Here is a 17,818-nt window from a genome sequence, read left to right as displayed (position 1 = left end):
TGAATATTTTTCATTAAAACTTGGCACACTTCCTTATCACATTAGTGGGTGTGCAATGAACCTCAATAAGCAAAATCATGCCACAAGATTTGATATGGCTGCCTGTGACAGTGATGGGTTTATCCCCAAATGCCACACGGTTGGTCAATCCATGATACCGTGACTTATCTTTCATTCAACCAGCAGATCCCCACTGGCCATCTTGGTGGCTTTGTAGCCACTTCAGATGGTCTCAGTGAGGCACTTTGACACTAGGAATGGTGAAATACTACGTGCTTTTTTTTTAGGTGTTCTCACAGTGAATAAGGTCATATTTCGGGAAGGTCTCTTTCTTTTTCAGGAGGATTTCAACGGTTCCATCGGTGCGCCACCGTTTCGGCGAGCGATCATTTGCAAAAGGGTTGTATGATCTCATTAAATGAGTAAATTGTCCAGCAAAATGCCAGTTGTACTGAGCCCAACAAGAGGACATTGCAGACGTTTTGGCAGAGCCCTGCCATGCCAACTGCACATCGTTGCTATAACTGAATATGGTGCACCCAAGGTTGTACCACTACACAAGGTTAACCCTTGCCACCAGGAAAACGGAAGTAAGTGGTAGAGAGAAGGAGACATCAAAAATTAAAAGTGAGAAAAAGATGAAGCTATAGGGAGAGAAAGAAAGGAAAAGGCTGCTGCTGATTTTCCCTGGGTGGGTCAGCCCAGGGGTGCCGTCTGCGTGAAACCAGGGCCAAAGGGGTGTGTTCCCTCTGCTGGGAGGCCTTAAAGGTCCAAGCAGCCGGCGCCCGATCAACCCCAGGATCCCCTTTTCCCCAGACATGGCAAAGCCATGCACGGCGAGGCGTGGGAGGGGGTTAACCCCCCCCCCCCCCCCTGGTTGGCTCGGGTCTGTGGTGACGCCACTCACCAAAGTCCTGCTGGCGCAGACGCCCCTGCGGGGGTCGAGTTCGTTATAACGAGTGTTTACTATAATTTATCTTAACCTCTTTCTTTTTTTAATTCTCTCATGACACGCTGTCAGGACCATAACATTTCCAAGAGAGACTGCAGTTGGGCAAATCATGCTGCACATGAACCATAAGGCCACATAAAGTAGTACCTGATTTTAAGACTCTTTACATGGTGCAAAAATTTGTACAATCTTAGCAAACTTTAGTAGACTCAAGGGGCACATGATCCAAAACCCAAACAAGCAAGTTCTCGTCCCTCTCAAAATTACACCCAATGCTGCTCCTCAAAACGACAAACTGCAGTGCCCTCACCATGGACAGCTCATGGTCAAATACCACAAAGCGTGGGTTTGCCAGTTTAATTAACCACATCATTCCACTCTATGGGAGGCCATCCTTCCCAACCGGCTGCAATGGTTTGTCAACAGGGTTCTGGCACCAGAGGAAACCAAAGGGCGACTAGAATAGGACGCCCTAGCATTCGACTCGTCAAATTTTCTTGCCAAATAAACTGCTATAGACCAATCAAACAGAAATGAACTTTCTTTTCAGTATGACCATTCCACAACTGCCACTTTGATTAGCACAGACAACAATTTTGCGTTCTGCATGCATCAACAAAGGCAACGCACCTCTGTCATGCAGTATAGGTGGCAGAGGGGGAAGTGTACGCACACAAAGATTTTTTCTTTGCCATTCACTATTCAATGCAACCTTCTTGATGAAGTGCGGTCCTCGCACAATAACGGGCCATTTCGTCTGATGCTGGAATCAGTTGTAATTGCCTATGATTGCCCACCATCACAAAGAAAATGCTTTACGCAATAACTTCATTCACTCTCTCTTTGCTGCCACTGCTGCTTCGGCTTCGTCTGGCAGATACTCATTTGTGGCTCTTCCGTGCAATCCACGGCATTGTAAATCCTTGCTTCATTTTTCCGCCTCATAGTTGTCAACAACCCCTTCAAATTAACGGATCTTTTTTTCCCTGCATTTGGGCTGATAAGCTGGGAGTGCAGCCCTCATACGGTAGATCCTGAAGGGAGCAAACACTTGCGATCTGACAGCAAAGCATCGGCAGGTCATGCCACATTCACGTGGACATTGACATGAACAGCCTGGTTCTACAGCTTACCCACTAGAAGGGTCTTTTCGTGGTTCATCGTTTTTGAAGACAAGCTCAACATCCAGGTGGGCCAGAGCACGATGTAGGATGAGTGCCACCTCCGCAGTGGGGAGCTTCTCGAGCACAAAGACGCGGCATCGTGAGAGCAAGGCCGAGTTAAGGGAGAAGGACGGGTTCTCTGTGGTAGCTCCCACCAGCACTATGGCGCCAGACTCCACAGCTGGAAGAAAGACATCCTGCAAAAGCTATCTGCTCAGGCTGATGCAAAACATTCACACGTTCCATATCAGATCATGCAAAGCGGGTGGATATAATAGATATACCAGAATAGAGAAAGAAAAGTACAAAGATGCAAATATCCCATCTCAAGAACGCAATCGCTAACTGAGAATGGGTCCATTACGACATCATACGAAACAAAGTAACGGGATTAAAAAAAGACCGGTGAGCAGCCAAAATTCATATCTGAAGTGCAAGGCAAGCTTACACCTACTGCGCATAGTTTGTGGGATTATTATTTTAATTTGTCTTTGCCTAATTTTATCAAAAACCCAAGTAAATCTTGGAATTAAATTGCAGAGAAGAAACTATTAGCCTGAATAACAGTAAGGGGGAGAGATGGTTATGGAGACTGTAGAATTCCCTCATCACTTTAACAGCACACTTTTTCAGTGTTCACTCTGGCTGTGGTGGTTGTTCATGTAACTGCGGAGTGTCCCAACAGTTGATGCAAATTTCACCTCACATGCTGCGATACTCTCTATGGTCATAAACCTAAAACCCAAATGTCCACGCAAACCTGACAATGTCACTAATGTGCTTCTTTGTACATATAACAATGTCAAAGTTTCTCATTATAATATATTGTACTTTATTACCATTGGAGTTATTCGGTAACTGCTTGGACAGCCCAAATTGTGCCAATTTGCAAGACGAAAGACCATCTGCCGGTAAAAAATTACAGTCCCATTTTTTTTTTGACATCACCATGGTGCAAACTCATTGAAAATATCGCAGCATCTCACCTCCAGCAGCAAACAGCTGCTGAAAATGGGAGAGCCCATTCATTGAGGTGGCTGCATAGCTTATTAGTACAAGGGTCTTTGCAACTGAAGGGAACTTCGTCATCGTTGATTTTGCAGTTTGTACCATTCTCTCTGCCCATCCATTGGATCTTGGGTAAAGTGGTGACATGTCCAGAGCGGTGTTCCATTCTTTTTGGAACTTAGTGAATTGATATGAACTGAACAGAGAACCTTGACCTGCCTTCACTCAGCATGTTAAAGCATGGACACACTCCTCTGAGCACTACACCGAGGGCAAATGCCGTTATTGTTGGCATTTCATTCACCGTGTGTGTATAGACAGTAACCCAAGAAATTTTTTCGGCAAGAATTTTTTTCTTTCTCTTTATTTCTCTCTCTGAACTCGTTCTCTCGCCCATTTAGGTTATTGCATCCCACGCCAGACAAATCGACACAGCAGGGGAGCACACATGTTCGAGGAGTGAAGCAGAAGATGAAGAAGAGGGCCAACAGAGCATGCTGGCCGAGTTATTGTGTTGCACGTGCTAGAACGGTAGAGGTCATACATGAAGATGATAGTTCATGCGAACCCGTAACGGCATAACGAAAAGCTTAACAGCTCCGCTGTAATATTTGAACACTTTTGTGACAAACCTGCTGAAGCTTGTTGAAACGGTGAATCTCATCAATGAACAGCACAGTCTTTTTCTTGAACATCTTCTGGTCATTTTTGGCTCTCTCCAAGACATCCTTGACATCCTTCACACCGGCAGTGGTTGCGGACAAGGTTGCAAACCTCGCGTCTGACGACTGCTTGCACTTGTTCGCGATTATATGGGCCAACGTGGTCTGTAAAGCAAAACAACTCAGGTCACAGTGCAAACAAAATTTGTGCAACTTATAGTATGTCAGGTTGTTGGTGTACCAAACTAATTCTCCCTTGGAACAGTACCAGAAAAGTTGAAAAAAAAAACAATCATAAGAAGCCACAGCATACGAAGCTTTAAAAACTATCTTGGGTACATACACCAGCTCATTGTTGGCAAGTGCCATGACTTCACAGCCACGCAGAAGTCCATAGCATATGCTGTAAGATACTGTTCCCATCCAAAATAAACAGCAAACAGGGCTCACTGAAGAAGCTTGAAAGTGGGTATGAAAATGGGAGGCAACGTTCTTCTTTTCTTCTATGATTTATATGAGCACACTCACTTTTTGTTCCTCTGCCTAATGGCAAAGATGGTGCCCACCAGGCAAGTCACTCAGGTATTTTTAGTGTAGGGTTTCAAACAAGCAACGTTCAACAACGTCCGAGGAGCATATGCAGCTTAACACAAGGTGTGCTTATTGTGAGTAGTTCGGATCTTATTGCAAGAAGTTTGTGTTACTAATTTTTAAGTGCGCAGCACTTTAGGTGCCGGCTTGTCGTCCATCTATAGATCTCATGCGGCGTGGTGACGCTCCCGATTAAGCGCTCAATACAGGCCTAAAACATGGCTAGCAATGCTCAAAACCCAGTTAAAATAAATGAACAAGGTCTAAAATAGTATAATTAACAGGAATAACCAAGAAGTAATCGCAATAATTAACTCAAAATCCCTAAAACTGCTTCAGGCACATGCGTTTGACTCCCGCACCGCACAAGAGAGCGCGCCACTGCCTCGCAGCGCGCACAATTGCTCCTCCCACCTGCACTTCGCTGGCGCTTGGTCGCTACATCTGAAGGCAGAAACAACCTGATGGAACTCGCTCCAGACGACACGCACCATATTTATTCGAATATAGGTCGACCTTTTTTTTCCAAAAATGTTGCCCATAATTAGCTACCAACCTATATTCGTGAGCAAAGGATCTCGACCTATATTAGCGATCAAAGCGGCCAAAAGCACCAAGCTCAACTGCCGCGCCCGCTGTTTTTTAAGCAGTTCCTGCTACATACGCACACTATATACCATAACATCTGGAATAAGGACCGCACCCATCCTCCCTTTTCAACTAAGTAACTAAGAAAAAAAAAGTTATTCATGCAATAGCCACACACCGCCTTTTAAAAGCCCCTGCGAAATGCAGCCGTTCCGCCATGCTTGCGCTGGAACCAGGGATTTCCCTAGGTAGGTCGTGAAGCCCCTAGGCCCCTAGCCGTGCTGCCTACCGGCGTGCAGCCGCACTGGCACTGGCCTGAGGCCTCACCAGCTGCCTCACTCGGTGATGTTCTGTGCAGGGAACTTTCCCCTTTTCGGGGAATTTTCAGCCACGATTTTGGACGAAAGGGAAAAAGGGAATCTTTGAGATATTGCAGGGATTTTTATAAATGGTTAAATTCCCCTATTATGACCAAAACAGATTGTCACAGTGCACTTTTGGCTTCTGCAATCGGTTCTGGCACATGCAGCCAGCAAAAGCATAACCCTTGAGGTTTGTTTCTGCCAATTATATGGAGCGATTTCTAGTTCACTCTGGGTCTTAGACTCAAAACCTATGAATGAACAATGTACTAGGTGCGTCAAATGAAACCTGAACAGCGGCAAGCCTTCGTGTGGTATAGTGCGTGCCGTCCAGTCATCACCATGGACAGGCGCGCGCATCCGGTTGGGCAGCACTGTGCATATATGCGCGCCTGTCCATGGTGATAACTGGACGGCGCACACTATACCACTTGAAGGCTTGCCGCTGTTCGGGTTTCATTTGACGCAGATGGTACTTACAGCACATGTGTAACGTATACGAAGGCCATGCCTTTGTGTTGTGCAGGAGTGCAGGCGCTAGTGATGATTTTAATAGTCATAAACATGTGAGACACATGCATTGTATTGTTGCAAATGTACATATCTATGTGTGTGTGTGTCCAATCGCATTACTACCATTATGCAGGGAAATGTGTTGGGATTTTGTTTCAAGTATGTAGGGAAAAATGCCAGAAATAGGGAATTTTCATCTCCTGGAATGGGAATCCTTCGGCGTACTACGGAACATCACTGGCCTCACTCTTTGTTCATTGTTCGATCTAACGTGGCGGTTCGCATTTGCATTTGCGCGGTTGTGCCGATGTCACATCGGCAGAGCTACACAGCTGACTTCAAGCGTCAGGTGATACTTTTTTGCAGAGAACTGTTCTCTCGTCTGGAACTGCATTGCGTGCTCGATCCTGCAAGTCACCAGCTCTTCTCAACCTACAAGAACAAAGATCTCACAGAGATCCTCTATCGTGAGAAGACTGCTTGCTCTTGAGAAACAGCCTGAACCATTGTTGAGAAGATGGGCCTGACGTAATGTATCACTTAGTGGCTGAACCCAGCTCATTATACAATCGCATATAGACATGTACATATTTTCATGAATCTATGTGCATGTATTTTATTGCAATGGGAGGGCTGTCTACATTCACTTATTTGTTCCTGTACTTTTTCAGTATGCAGAGTAATTTCTATTTGTTCCGACATCTTTGTTTCTTGGCAACGTCTCTTATTAAGGCAAAAGCACTAGGTGCCTCATCAAACGTTGGCTGCGGCATGTGATACAAAAACCCCCATGAGTCCAATAAAAAATGGATAAATGAGAATAATGGTTTGACTTCGAATCAAACCCAAGCATTTGGCATAGCAGTGAAGTGTTCTACCACCAAGTAGGCCACCTGTCCGGTTTTAGACCAGAACAGCCAGTTTTTTAGATTGTGGGCCAGTGGCCGGTCTGCATCTAAGACCGGCCACCACTGGCATTTTTTTGTCAGAATACGTATTGCAGTCCTCTATTTTCTGGGCAGTTTTATACGCTTCTGTTCAACAACTACGACAGTAAATAATCGTCAATCACCCCAACTCTTAGACTATTAGTCAACCATTGTTTATGATCCCTTGAAGTGTAGGGATCAGTGAGATAGTAGAGCATATTATTGCGCGTGTGTGTATACATGTATATGAATATCATCGATTTTCGTGGCATATGCACTGTATTCATCTTAAGGTTCGTTGACACACAGAAGGGCTTTTTATGGATGAAGTATGTGCAGTTTAGTTTTAGTGCAGCACATTCAAAGCAATGACCAAACCAAAACCTCACTTACTTTTAGTACAAGCGTCATTCCAATCACGGGTATTTTTATGTCAGCCATTAGGTTAGTTGGTTAGTTCAGTGTTGTGTTTTTGTGTACATGTACATTAGGTTTATTTCGCTCAAGGAAAGTAATGTTACATTAAATGGCATCTGCATGCTAGACTTAATATGGCGTCTATTGTTCAATGTTAATTTCAACTTTTGTTGACCCCCCCCCCTTCTCCTGCCGCCAAGGGGCCAGTTTATTTTTCGGGGAAAGGTGGCAAGCCTACCATAAGTCCACGCCAGTGCTTGAAACTGCTTTGGGAAAATACCTTGCACAGACGTCCTATCGAGCAAGGAGTAATGTTAACAGACGTAATGTTGCATGGCAAACTTGCACCAGGCATCACACCATGTGGATTGTGTAGGCGGTTTAGAGCTGCCAACAAAGGGCTGAGATATAATTCTCATCATCATCAGCCACAGCATCAGAAAAGGCATTCTTTGTCACATAGCCTACAGTCACATGGCCACCTCTTCAAAAAAAGAACTACAACATTCAAGAAAGGTGTAGAGGCTGTCACCTTGATGCCTCATAGAAGGATCTAGGGTCCCCAGCAATTTCGTAACATTCCTTTCTCTAGCCTGCTTCAACCTGCATCTTTCCACGGTCCCAGCAGAAGGTGTGTGTCAAAGAAATGGGACAGCTGCGATCTTTTCCTCCTGCATGGATGTACTTAACCACTACTAGGTACTACTATTCCTAGTGCTCCACAAGATTCCAACCTTTCCACAGCCTGGCGGTCCCCAGAGGATCATGGAGGGAATGCGGTTACTGGTGATGAGCTGCCGCAGAAGGCTTCGGTCACCCAACACACCACTCTGGCCCACAAACTCATCCAGGGTGGACGGCCGCATCTTCTCGGCCAAGGGCTTGAACTCTGGTGTTGCTTTCGGCTCATCTAGATGCTCGGCAGATGGGACGGGGGCAGTGGTTGTTTGCTGAACAGAAGTTCACCCAATTCAATTAGCACAATTAGCAAAATTTGTTGCAGAAATAGTTGGACCCATAACCTAAATGACTAGTGACCGATTCAACACAAACATTTTACAAACACTTTACTTGTATATATTACAGATAATTGCTAGGCATAAGTAATAAGCACTATACATAAGTACACAGTGAGTTACAAATAGGTACTGCTACATATATATAAGTAGCAAATTGAAAAGTACATCACCGATAATTAAAGAAAATGCTTGGTTAGAAAGCACTTGTACAGCTGTAGCCTCACGAATGGGTTTGCACCGAAAGACTATCTCTCACTGACATCTTAAGCAAAAGCTTCAGTGTAACAAACCAAGCTTGCTCAAGGACAGGAAAGCTGGCTTAGTTCTACAGCTCAAGAGCTTTCTCGGTGCTATGTTTAGCAAATGTTTCCTCACCAGACACACGTATCTGCCAGCTGGGCTGACATTAAGCTTCCACACAATGTGTGCTTGACTGTAAACACATAAAGGGACCCCAAAATAGTTTTCACGATATTTTACAAACTCAATGAGCCAGTTGCACAAGTCCTTCACATCAGTAGCAGTTGAACACTCTACTTAAAGTGCTTAGTATAATGTTTTAGACATGCACGCCACTACAGATCATAGCGCATCACCATAGCTGCCCCTGTTTTGGGACATTACTTACACAACCAATCTGATTATCTTCCTAATATCTGTATCGGAGTGGTGCAGAGATCAACCAGACAAGCATGGAGCATTTCCTTTGTGATCTACGGTGTGTTGACAGAGCATTGTCGAATGCAGAGCCCAGCCCCAACCACTCTAAGTTCAGGACAAAAAGAGAGCCAGAGCTAGGAAAGATGGTGACAGTTTATGATAACACCTCCAGAGACCCTGGGAAAAAAAGAAAACGGAGCCCTATGGGGAAAATGGGGGCAAGAGAAGCTGTGCACACCTGATGTACGACTTGTCTTTCTTTCTGTCGCATTGTGCTGTTTCCTTCCTCCATGCCAGCACCCTCATCCACGTGCCTAGCAGCGCAACGCTCATTTACAGGCAACGACGGTCATACCCAGGCAGCAGTGAAATGCGGCAGTGTGAGACGCCCAAGTCACCTTGATAAAATACCAGATTGCCATGTCATAAACGACTGAACAACGACAAGCCTACGATCGAGAGAGCATCAATTATCGAAAAACAGTGCATACAAAGACGGATGTGCCTGGCACACCTTTGAGGGCCACATTTCTTCACGCTCGCCGCACTGGCTCTTTTGCATATGATGCCCCTGAATTCTGCGAGTTACAACAAGCTTTGCTTCAAAAAGAAAAAAAAAAGAAACAACCTGCCACATGCTGAACAAGGGGCTTGCAAGAAGAAATGCATCACCCTGTGAAATAATTGCCAAGTGTTTCTTTGGCAACACAATATCTGCAGAATGGACAACGTACATATGACAAAAAATATATATATCTATTCTTTTCGGAAAACTTCATTTGTTCCTTATTTCATTCACTTACATATTATGTGACTGAGACATCATAAAGACTGGTCACCAATTTTCATGGACTAACACTTTAGTGAAGTGAACTGAAAGTTTACCTATAAATTGAGCAGCTCGTTTCATTCTATCAAGCAATTCATATCAGTATGGCGTTGTGTATTGACTCAAAGTGACCACTACTACAAAGCGCATCTGTAAACTTGTTTGTCTCATATATTTTGCGACATTTGTAGTGCCAATAATCAAGGCCTAATAGAAAGAGCCTCCAGCTTTCATCGACACAATTACTGATGCCACAAAATTCAAAATTATCTTTCGAGTTGCCTCGTGATGCTTTTACTCTTTACTGCAATACATGTAGTGTCTCTGTGTCCTGAAAACTGGTTTAGTAGACATTAAATAAGCAAACAAAAGTGCTTATAGCACATCAGTTTCTTTGATAAAATGTGGAAAATGTTTTAAACAGAATTCTTAAGACTTTCACGACTCCTTGCTTACAAGTGCACAGATGTCATGATGACTAGCACCCACGAGTGAGGACAATAAGTGACTTTACAACAACACATCATCCACCATACAAACCCTTCATTTGCCATTCTACACTTAAGATCACCCGTTCATTGTCAGCGTCCAACAATGCATCGGTTGTACGATGGTTTGCTGTGGCCGTACCTGGCAAGCATTCAAACGTTTGCCCTTCATATTTTTTGAAATTTGTGAGTCCTGCAGGGACAAACTACAACACAAACATCAAAATCTGTGACTGCGTGTACATTACATCTCAGCATAGATGATACTGCAAGTGCAAAGCTGCTGCCAGCCATAATGAAGAAGGATATAATAAGTGTCGGCTAAATACATACATAACTTGCAAGTAACGTCAGTTCCTGTCTTCCGTCCGCTATCACCAAGCCAACGGAGCACATACGTCTCAGTGATCACGTCGTGTTTACGTTCGTACGGCGGATCTTTCGGCGTAGTGTGCATGTTTTTATCGTTTGCCTTGCGCTTATGCCAAAGGAGAATCATACAGGACATTATGCAGCCTGCAGCAAAGCAGTGTTGACTGGGGAACTCGGATTTTCCGTGTCTGCAGTGTCCGAGTCCATGGTGTCGCACGTAATGGGTGAAACAACTTTCAGTGATGCTACTGGCTTAGGCCACTTTGGAGCAGCTTTTGGAGCAGGCAAAATTGCGTTTTGGAGCAGCAAAACTAGCTTTTGGAGCAGGTGCTCTGCCTTCAACAATTCATTCTGAGCCGAAGAATTCTTAAAAGAGTAATAAACATCGACCAAAGCCGCGTCGACATCCGAGCCAACGGCACTGAAGCCGCGGGAAAATGAGTTGTGCACTTTGTGCAAGCAGCACTCTCCTACATCTATGATGTAGGGTATGCTTCCTGCATCTTTTTTCTGAAACTTTTCATTGCATTAGGGCCATCCGTAGAAAAGCAAATGAAATTTTTCTGCGGCAGGTCCATCATTGCTCTCCGCACTTCACTAGCCAAAATTTCCGAAGTCGCAGAGCCCAGCCGGAAAGACTGTAGGTGTTCCACAACTCGCTGCATTTTGTTGGAGAAATGCCTAACTACATCAAGTTGTTGGCACCTCTGTTCAAGAAGAGGGGTCTCGTCAATGCTAACCGAAAAAAACCACATCCGGCTTTTTCAGCTCGTCAAGCACAAGTTTCTTGAAATACGGCCCGCGGCCATCACTAACTATGTAGGATGCCTTGAACCTCTTACAACCTCTTACAACCCAACTGTTTCGCTGTTTCGGAATCTCCAAATAACTTGGGAAACAAGGCAGCTGCTGTGTCAGCCCACGAGTATGGGATGCCCTTGAGAGTCATGCGAAGCACAAACAGAGTTTCTGCGTTTGTCACGCGGTCACACTGCAAAACATTCCATGGACTGCCGAATTCCAAAGTCGGCTGGATCGTTTTCGGCCGCTGCAGCCCACCTGAAGCGTCTCAATGACGACTGGTAGCATCAATGTGCCGTTTCATGGCTGCATGTCGCTTGACTGCTGCAACGCCATGTTCCCTACAGTTGATGCTTTGATTACAAAAAAAAAACACAAAACGCAGTTCCTTCGTCTGCTTGACAACACCATGCATATTGATATTTCGTCTCCATTTTCACCACTCTCATGGAGAACGTCCGCGTACGTCCGCGTACAGCGCGATGTCGCTTTCAATGGGGGAAGCTCATGTAGTTAGTTTCATTTCTGAAAGTCGGAGTACACCCCTTTGGCGCAGGCTTGGCGCAGAATCGCCAAATTTTGAGGAAATGTAGCAGGGTGTAGCAGCCAGGGCACTTTGGCGCAGTCTGGCGCAATTGGCGCAGCGGTAGCATCACTGAACTTTGTATGACATTTGGAAGCATAATTTGCCTGTTATGAAGTGATGCCCGCACACACAAACATTGATCAATGGTCCTTCCTGTTTATGCACGCATAAGCGATGTGTTCCGCTTCTCGTGCGGAGCACAAGTTTGTGATCACCTTCGGCAAACAGTACGTCCCCACGTCTGGTCCTTTTTTTATCCGATTTACACTTCTCGTGCGGCAGCTAAATGTCGCACAAAAAACTGCCATTGCAACATATGGCGTTGATGGGAAATGCGAGAGCTGCACAGCATGACTCGGTGTCGTCTGCTGCCACGTGCTCGGTGATGGCGGCGCATGCTGAGATCATATCCCAGAGTTCCGCGGTGCGACATACGTGCAAGTTGTGTGTACATAACCCTGTAGCAAATGAATGGCCATAATTCATTAGATGCTAATTACTACATATCAGAAACAACTGAGTGGAATGCACTGAAGCAATGTGGCTATAGTCAGACTGTGCCACTGTGCTTGAGGTGATGAACAAACAATAAATTAATATTTGCGAATAAGGAAGGGAAATCGACCCTTCACTTTGTTTTTGTACTACAGCTGTGCTCAGGCGTGGCCAATCTGCCACATGATGGGTGTTTCTCGTTATATCCTGTACCAGGAATTTGAAGTGACATTTCTCATCCAACCTGTTTCTTGGTGCCAGATTAAGATAGAAATATCAAAGGGTAAACCGGGATATGAGCCAACATACACTAGGTTGAACACGGTGTCACAACCACTGTGCAACAGACAGACTCGCAAAATGAGGCACCCAAGCCAGCACAACATTTGTAAACATGATTCAGGGTCACATTTCATTTCGCCCTTCAACTAAACCGTTAACCTATGCAGGCATTCACTTACCAAAAGAATAACATGTCAAGCAGAAACTTCAGGCAGCCCTCGCATAGTCAAGAGCACTAGGCGTGTATCGTAATACACGCTTATGTTGAAGTATGCTCAGGGGTATATCGTGTGTTTTGCAGTAGGTTTCACAACGTCAGTCACAATGTAGTGAGGAACTGCAAGTTCAGGACGCTTACTTCCGAGTCAGCAAACATGCCAAGAGGAGGCCCCAAAATATCGTAGTTTGCAGTTTTCGATGCAAGCATCGCGGATTCTCAAGCACAGAATCAGTAGATGGATTTTATTTACCAAAGCACGTCTTATTTTGCGGGTGATGACACCGCGCAGTGAGCTGGCCATAAGCATGGCCGATGAAGAATCGCGGATTCTAGTTGCAGAAAGGCAGCCGTCCTTCGCTCGGCCGCTTTCGAGGGCAGTTTTGCTTTTATTTTTCACTGCCAGTGCCAACGACGCGCAAAACAAGAAATATTATTTTGCTTTAATCGGGTGTTATGTTTTCCGTTCACGTATATCACTGAGGAGGCACCAGCATTTAGAGTGGAGAGCCGCCCGACTTTTGAAGGAACCGCCAAACTTGTGCTGGCAGGGTGTTTGGAGAGGCGATTGAAAAACCACTCTGTACGTTCGCTCACCTTCGAAGAGCTGCCAGATGAGAATATCGGGTAATTTTGCTTTCTTGCCGCGCTGTCATCCAGTCTGGGTCGCTTAAGTGGCGTTTGCCGTGAGGAAAACATTACGCACGTGCACTTTTGACAGAAACAGCTGCAGACATGTCGTGACCACCAGTGTTGCCAAACTGCAGTGCCAGCATAGCAGTTCGTGTGCTATCAATTCCACTTTGTGAAAACAAATGTAGTGCAGGAAAAAGCTGTTGTAACATCTCGTATTGCACTTAAACAAGAAGAAAGGATGCGCCTGGCTAAATGGAACAAACATTGAGTTTCATACTGTTCGCAATGCGCCCACTGGATGGATAATGCTATTTTTGTCCTTAACTGCCTCTTATTTCAATCGCGGGTGTGCTCAGCTTTTCATTGTTGTCCCTAAAACCCAAGCCTTCATTAGCTTCATGTAGGCTCGTGCCCAAACGAACACCTGGGTGGATATCCCCACATTCAATTGGGTGCATGCTCCGCCGTTTCCTTATCTTCCCAGAGCTATAAGCGTTCTAAGGCAACTCGATCTCGCTTCAAACAGTAAAGCGCTTCCCCTTGAATTATCACGTGTGTACACGCTCTTCCTATACAAATAACACCTTCTCTGCCCATCTACTCTCAAGCTTAATTCCCTCGCCTCAAAACTTGTCCATCCCATATCGCCCATTACAGCCTCATTTGTCATCTTCCCGTGAGCACCCAACGCGAGGCGTCCCACTGTCCTTTGAATCACATCCATTCCTGATTGCACCTCCGACCTCGTGCACACCACTGAGTTCCCAAAAGCAAGCCCCGGAACCATTACACCTTTCCACAGACCTCGAAGCACCCCACAACGCCCTGTGCTGAGGCTTTTTCCGGTACCTCGGATCCCATGTAACACAAAACCTCTAAAAGACGTCTCGAAACGGCTACGGACGGCTATAGACGTCTTGGTTTACGAGAAGATCAAGAATAGACATTTTTGCAAAATAAAGCACTTGCCTCTCAAATATGCCTGCGTACTGTTTATTACCGTTTTCAACAGCTACGACATAGCCAGAGTGTATTCTGCCAAAGAAGTCCACAACGTCTACTTTGAGACATTTTTAGACATTCTGGGGGAAAGTGCGCGAGCAACGACTATATAAATGATTCTTCAAATGTTTTGTCCACGAGCGCAAAGACGCCAAAACGGCATGTCTAAAGAGCGGTGACTGTCGCTTTAGTGAAAGAAGAGACGCAGAAAACAAAGCCCTCAAAATAATTGGTTTCGCTCCGCAAGGAGCGTTTCTATCAGCAGTTTGGTAAGCATATTCTTTTCAATCCAAGGCGGTTAAGGCCGCGCATGCAACGCTCGCGCAACAGCGAACGACAACAGAAGCAAACGCAGGCAAGCCAGGCAAGCATGCTACTGATGCTACGCGGTCGGAGGCTCGAAGCGGGTTTTGCCGAAGCGCGCATGTTTACCCCTGCATTCAAGAACATCTTTTCACTCGGCGCTCTACCTTGACTCAATGTCGATGGCAGATACACCTACTGGCAGGAATGTTCACTAAATATTGAGCAATAGGCGGGATTATTTTGTGAGAATTTTGTGTCTTTTCTGTTAAATGGTGACGCTGTGCTCAGCTCGGTGTGCTCAGCTCAAAGGACGGTGGGCCGCCTCGCGTTGGGCGCTCACGGGAAGACGACAAATGAGACGGTAAAGGGTGATATGGGATGGACAGGCTTTGAAGTGAGGGAAGCGCAGAGCAAAATGAGATTCGAAGAGAGGCTGAGGAAAATGAAGGAGAGTAGATGGGCAGAGAAGGTTTTCAGGTATTTGTATAGAAAAAGCGTTGACACGCAGTGGAGAAAAAGAACTAGGAGGCTCACCAGTAAATATACGGCTGGCAGTGCGGGCGATATGACAACAAGGAGCATTAAGCGGAAAGTCAGAGAGGCGGAGAGGACTTATTGGATGACAGCGATGGAAAAGAAGCCGGTTCTGAGTAACTACCGAAAAGGAAAAAACGAAATAAGGAGGGAAAGGTTTTATGATAATTCAAGGGGAAGCGCTTTACTGTTTGAAGCAAGGTCGGGCTGCCTTAGAACGCGTAGTTATAAAGCGAAATTCAGTAACGAAGAAGAACAATGTACATGCTGCGGGGGAACTAAGGAAACGATGGAACATGTACTGATTGAATGTGGCGATATTCACCCAGGTATACGCGTGGGCACGAGTCTACATGAAGCCTTGGGTTTTAGGGACAACAATGGAAAGCTGAACACGTCCGCGATAGAAATAAGTAAGAGACGGTTAGAGTATTGGTGGCAGAAAAGTAGAGATAAAGTACAAAAATAAATAACTGGGAAAAAAAAAAGGTCATTCTGCCTTAAGAGGCAGAGAGATGGACCGTGAATTTATATTTTTTGGTATAATAACATAGATTTAATCAATGTAGATAAGGCATTAGGACAACATGAAACAAGGAAGTTTATTTTTTTTTCTTTCTTTTTTTTCGCCTTCGAGCCTGGTGGCAGACATGTCACCGCCCCGTTATAAAGGGGACGCTCATAGCATCCATCCATCCCATCCATCAAGCGAAGGGTGAGGCTTGTTTCAGAATACTTGTTCCTTCCTCCCCCTTTCCCCTCTTCCTCCACTAGTTCGCGGCGGCTCGATCTGCAGCAGAGCTAGGCGACGGCCGGTGGTGATCTGCGTTTTGTGTAGCGTTGTCAGCTTTTGTTTGTGAACGGATGAACGGATTACGGGCTGTTTGCATCAAGTAACGGTGATCATACTGTCTGTCGCATATTTTCCATCAGTGTTTGGTGAAACAAGCTTTACTGTGCTTTTTGGGTCGGTACGTTCGTCGGTACGTTCGTTTCAAGAAGCGATTGTTCTGCTCACCACCTTCGTTGCAGCCAGACAAACAGCTAAGAACGTGTGCACGTTCGGATAGAGTGCTTTTTTCGGTAAGTGCACCTGACCTTTCGTCGTTTTTACTGAAAGGTTTTAGCATTGTGATTAAACTGTGCACAGTTCTTTGCTAAGTTGAACCGCGTGGTCGAACGCGAAACTATAGTATACGCGCCGGTGCGAATCGTAAGCCAGACTGACTCGCCCTATTTTGAGTAATTATGTTTTGCGCGTTACAGCTCGTGGCTCCACGCACGCACGCTAGTGATAGGCCGACATAGTTTAGGCAAGCATGCTTATACAACTACGCCGGCCTGTCGCTGACAAAGTGCAAAGCCTCTACCGTAGGCGCCTCGCCCGTAGGTGCGGTTATGATTGATTGTCGTTTCTTAATACATGACAGCATTTTATCATATCTGTAATTGGAAATGCTTCTTTAGAGTGACTTGATGATCTGTTAATTGTTGTAAATCCTGCGTAGCTTACTTGCTTTCTCTGTTTGCAGCTTTTCTTCACTGCTGTTTGTGCAAGATATTGGGCCTGAGACCACGCCAGCTAATGCGGAAGCCAGTGCAGTTTCTTTGACGAGACTTGGAGTGCATTCATGCAGAATTTTATTTACGTCGCTGCCGTGCCACTTAGCTTCACCTTGTGCGGTCACCTTCCGACGTGTTTTGTGCCACATTTGGTTGTGCTTTATTCATTAATAAAGCCGATTTGACAACATCATGGGATAATTTATTGTTGCTGAGAAGCGCGATTATTTATTTGCGCGCCATCCGCTAAACGTCATTTATGTAGTACAGTATACGTGTTGATCCCCTGCGTACGTGTTCAAATTTATTATAAACCGATGTCTTTTACATGAAAATTGGATATGTATGGTGTGCTGAAGTAGCCAATAATTCACGCGGCATATATGAGCGACCGCAACGACTTGATTCGGTCCGCAATAAACGCGAGTAAACTCAGCGTCGAAAACTTATATATGCAACAGTGGGGACATGCGTGGGTGAACAGGTATGTACGTATGTTAGTGATCTTGCTTGATGGTTTGGTCACTTGCTCGACGACTGACATAGGAAGTGTGAGAGAAACAGGAAAGTGCTCTCGCGGGAGCTCTTTCGGTCCCTTGAATCTCTATCTTCCTATGGTAGCCGTCAGGCTGCCGACCAAACATCTGCAAAGACAGTTATATTAGTTTATTTGATATTTCGAAAGTCCAAAATTTCGAAAACGGCGAAAACACAAGAACGTCTATAAAACGTCTTATCTTGGTCTTTTCAAAACGTCTTCTAAAGACGTCAACTAGCGGGACATTAGCACAGCTATCAGACGTCGGATAGACGTCTACGGCTACGGGAATGTCTTGACCAAGA

The 17,818-nt window shown here is 45.3% G+C and overlaps 1 protein-coding gene across 1 annotated transcript; it reads right to left on the bottom strand.

Annotated features, from left to right (window-relative positions):
• Positions 1–2,081: 2,081 nt before the first annotated feature.
• Positions 2,082–13,687, bottom strand: LOC119386587 (ATPase WRNIP1). Its single transcript, XM_037653875.2, has 4 exons — positions 13,532–13,687; positions 7,920–8,135; positions 3,756–3,950; positions 2,082–2,312 (listed from the first exon to the last, which is right to left on the bottom strand). Exons 1-4 carry the CDS (start codon positions 13,631–13,633, stop codon positions 2,082–2,084), a joined length of 744 nt encoding a protein of 247 aa, XP_037509803.1. The 5' UTR covers positions 13,634–13,687.
• Positions 13,688–17,818: the final 4,131 nt, after the last annotated feature.

The sequence above is a fragment of the Rhipicephalus sanguineus genome, chromosome 3 (genome assembly GCF_013339695.2).
Source record: "Rhipicephalus sanguineus isolate Rsan-2018 chromosome 3, BIME_Rsan_1.4, whole genome shotgun sequence".
In the NCBI taxonomy this organism is placed as follows: domain Eukaryota; kingdom Metazoa; phylum Arthropoda; class Arachnida; order Ixodida; family Ixodidae; genus Rhipicephalus; species Rhipicephalus sanguineus.
Note: the sequence above shows the minus strand (reverse complement) of the source record. Positions and strands in the feature narration are given on the sequence as shown.

Coding starts and splice junctions, on each gene's coding strand:
- LOC119386587 (XM_037653875.2), bottom strand. CDS start 13,633: ATGTTTTCCTCACGGCAAACGCCACTTAAGCGACCCAGACTGGATGAC. Junction 8,136..13,531: donor CATCTGGCAGCTCTTCGAAG/GTGAGCGAACGT, acceptor ACTTCTGTTCAG/CAAACAACCACTGCCCCCGT. Junction 2,313..3,755: donor GTTTCAACAAGCTTCAGCAG/GTTTGTCACAAA, acceptor TAGCTTTTGCAG/GATGTCTTTCTTCCAGCTGT.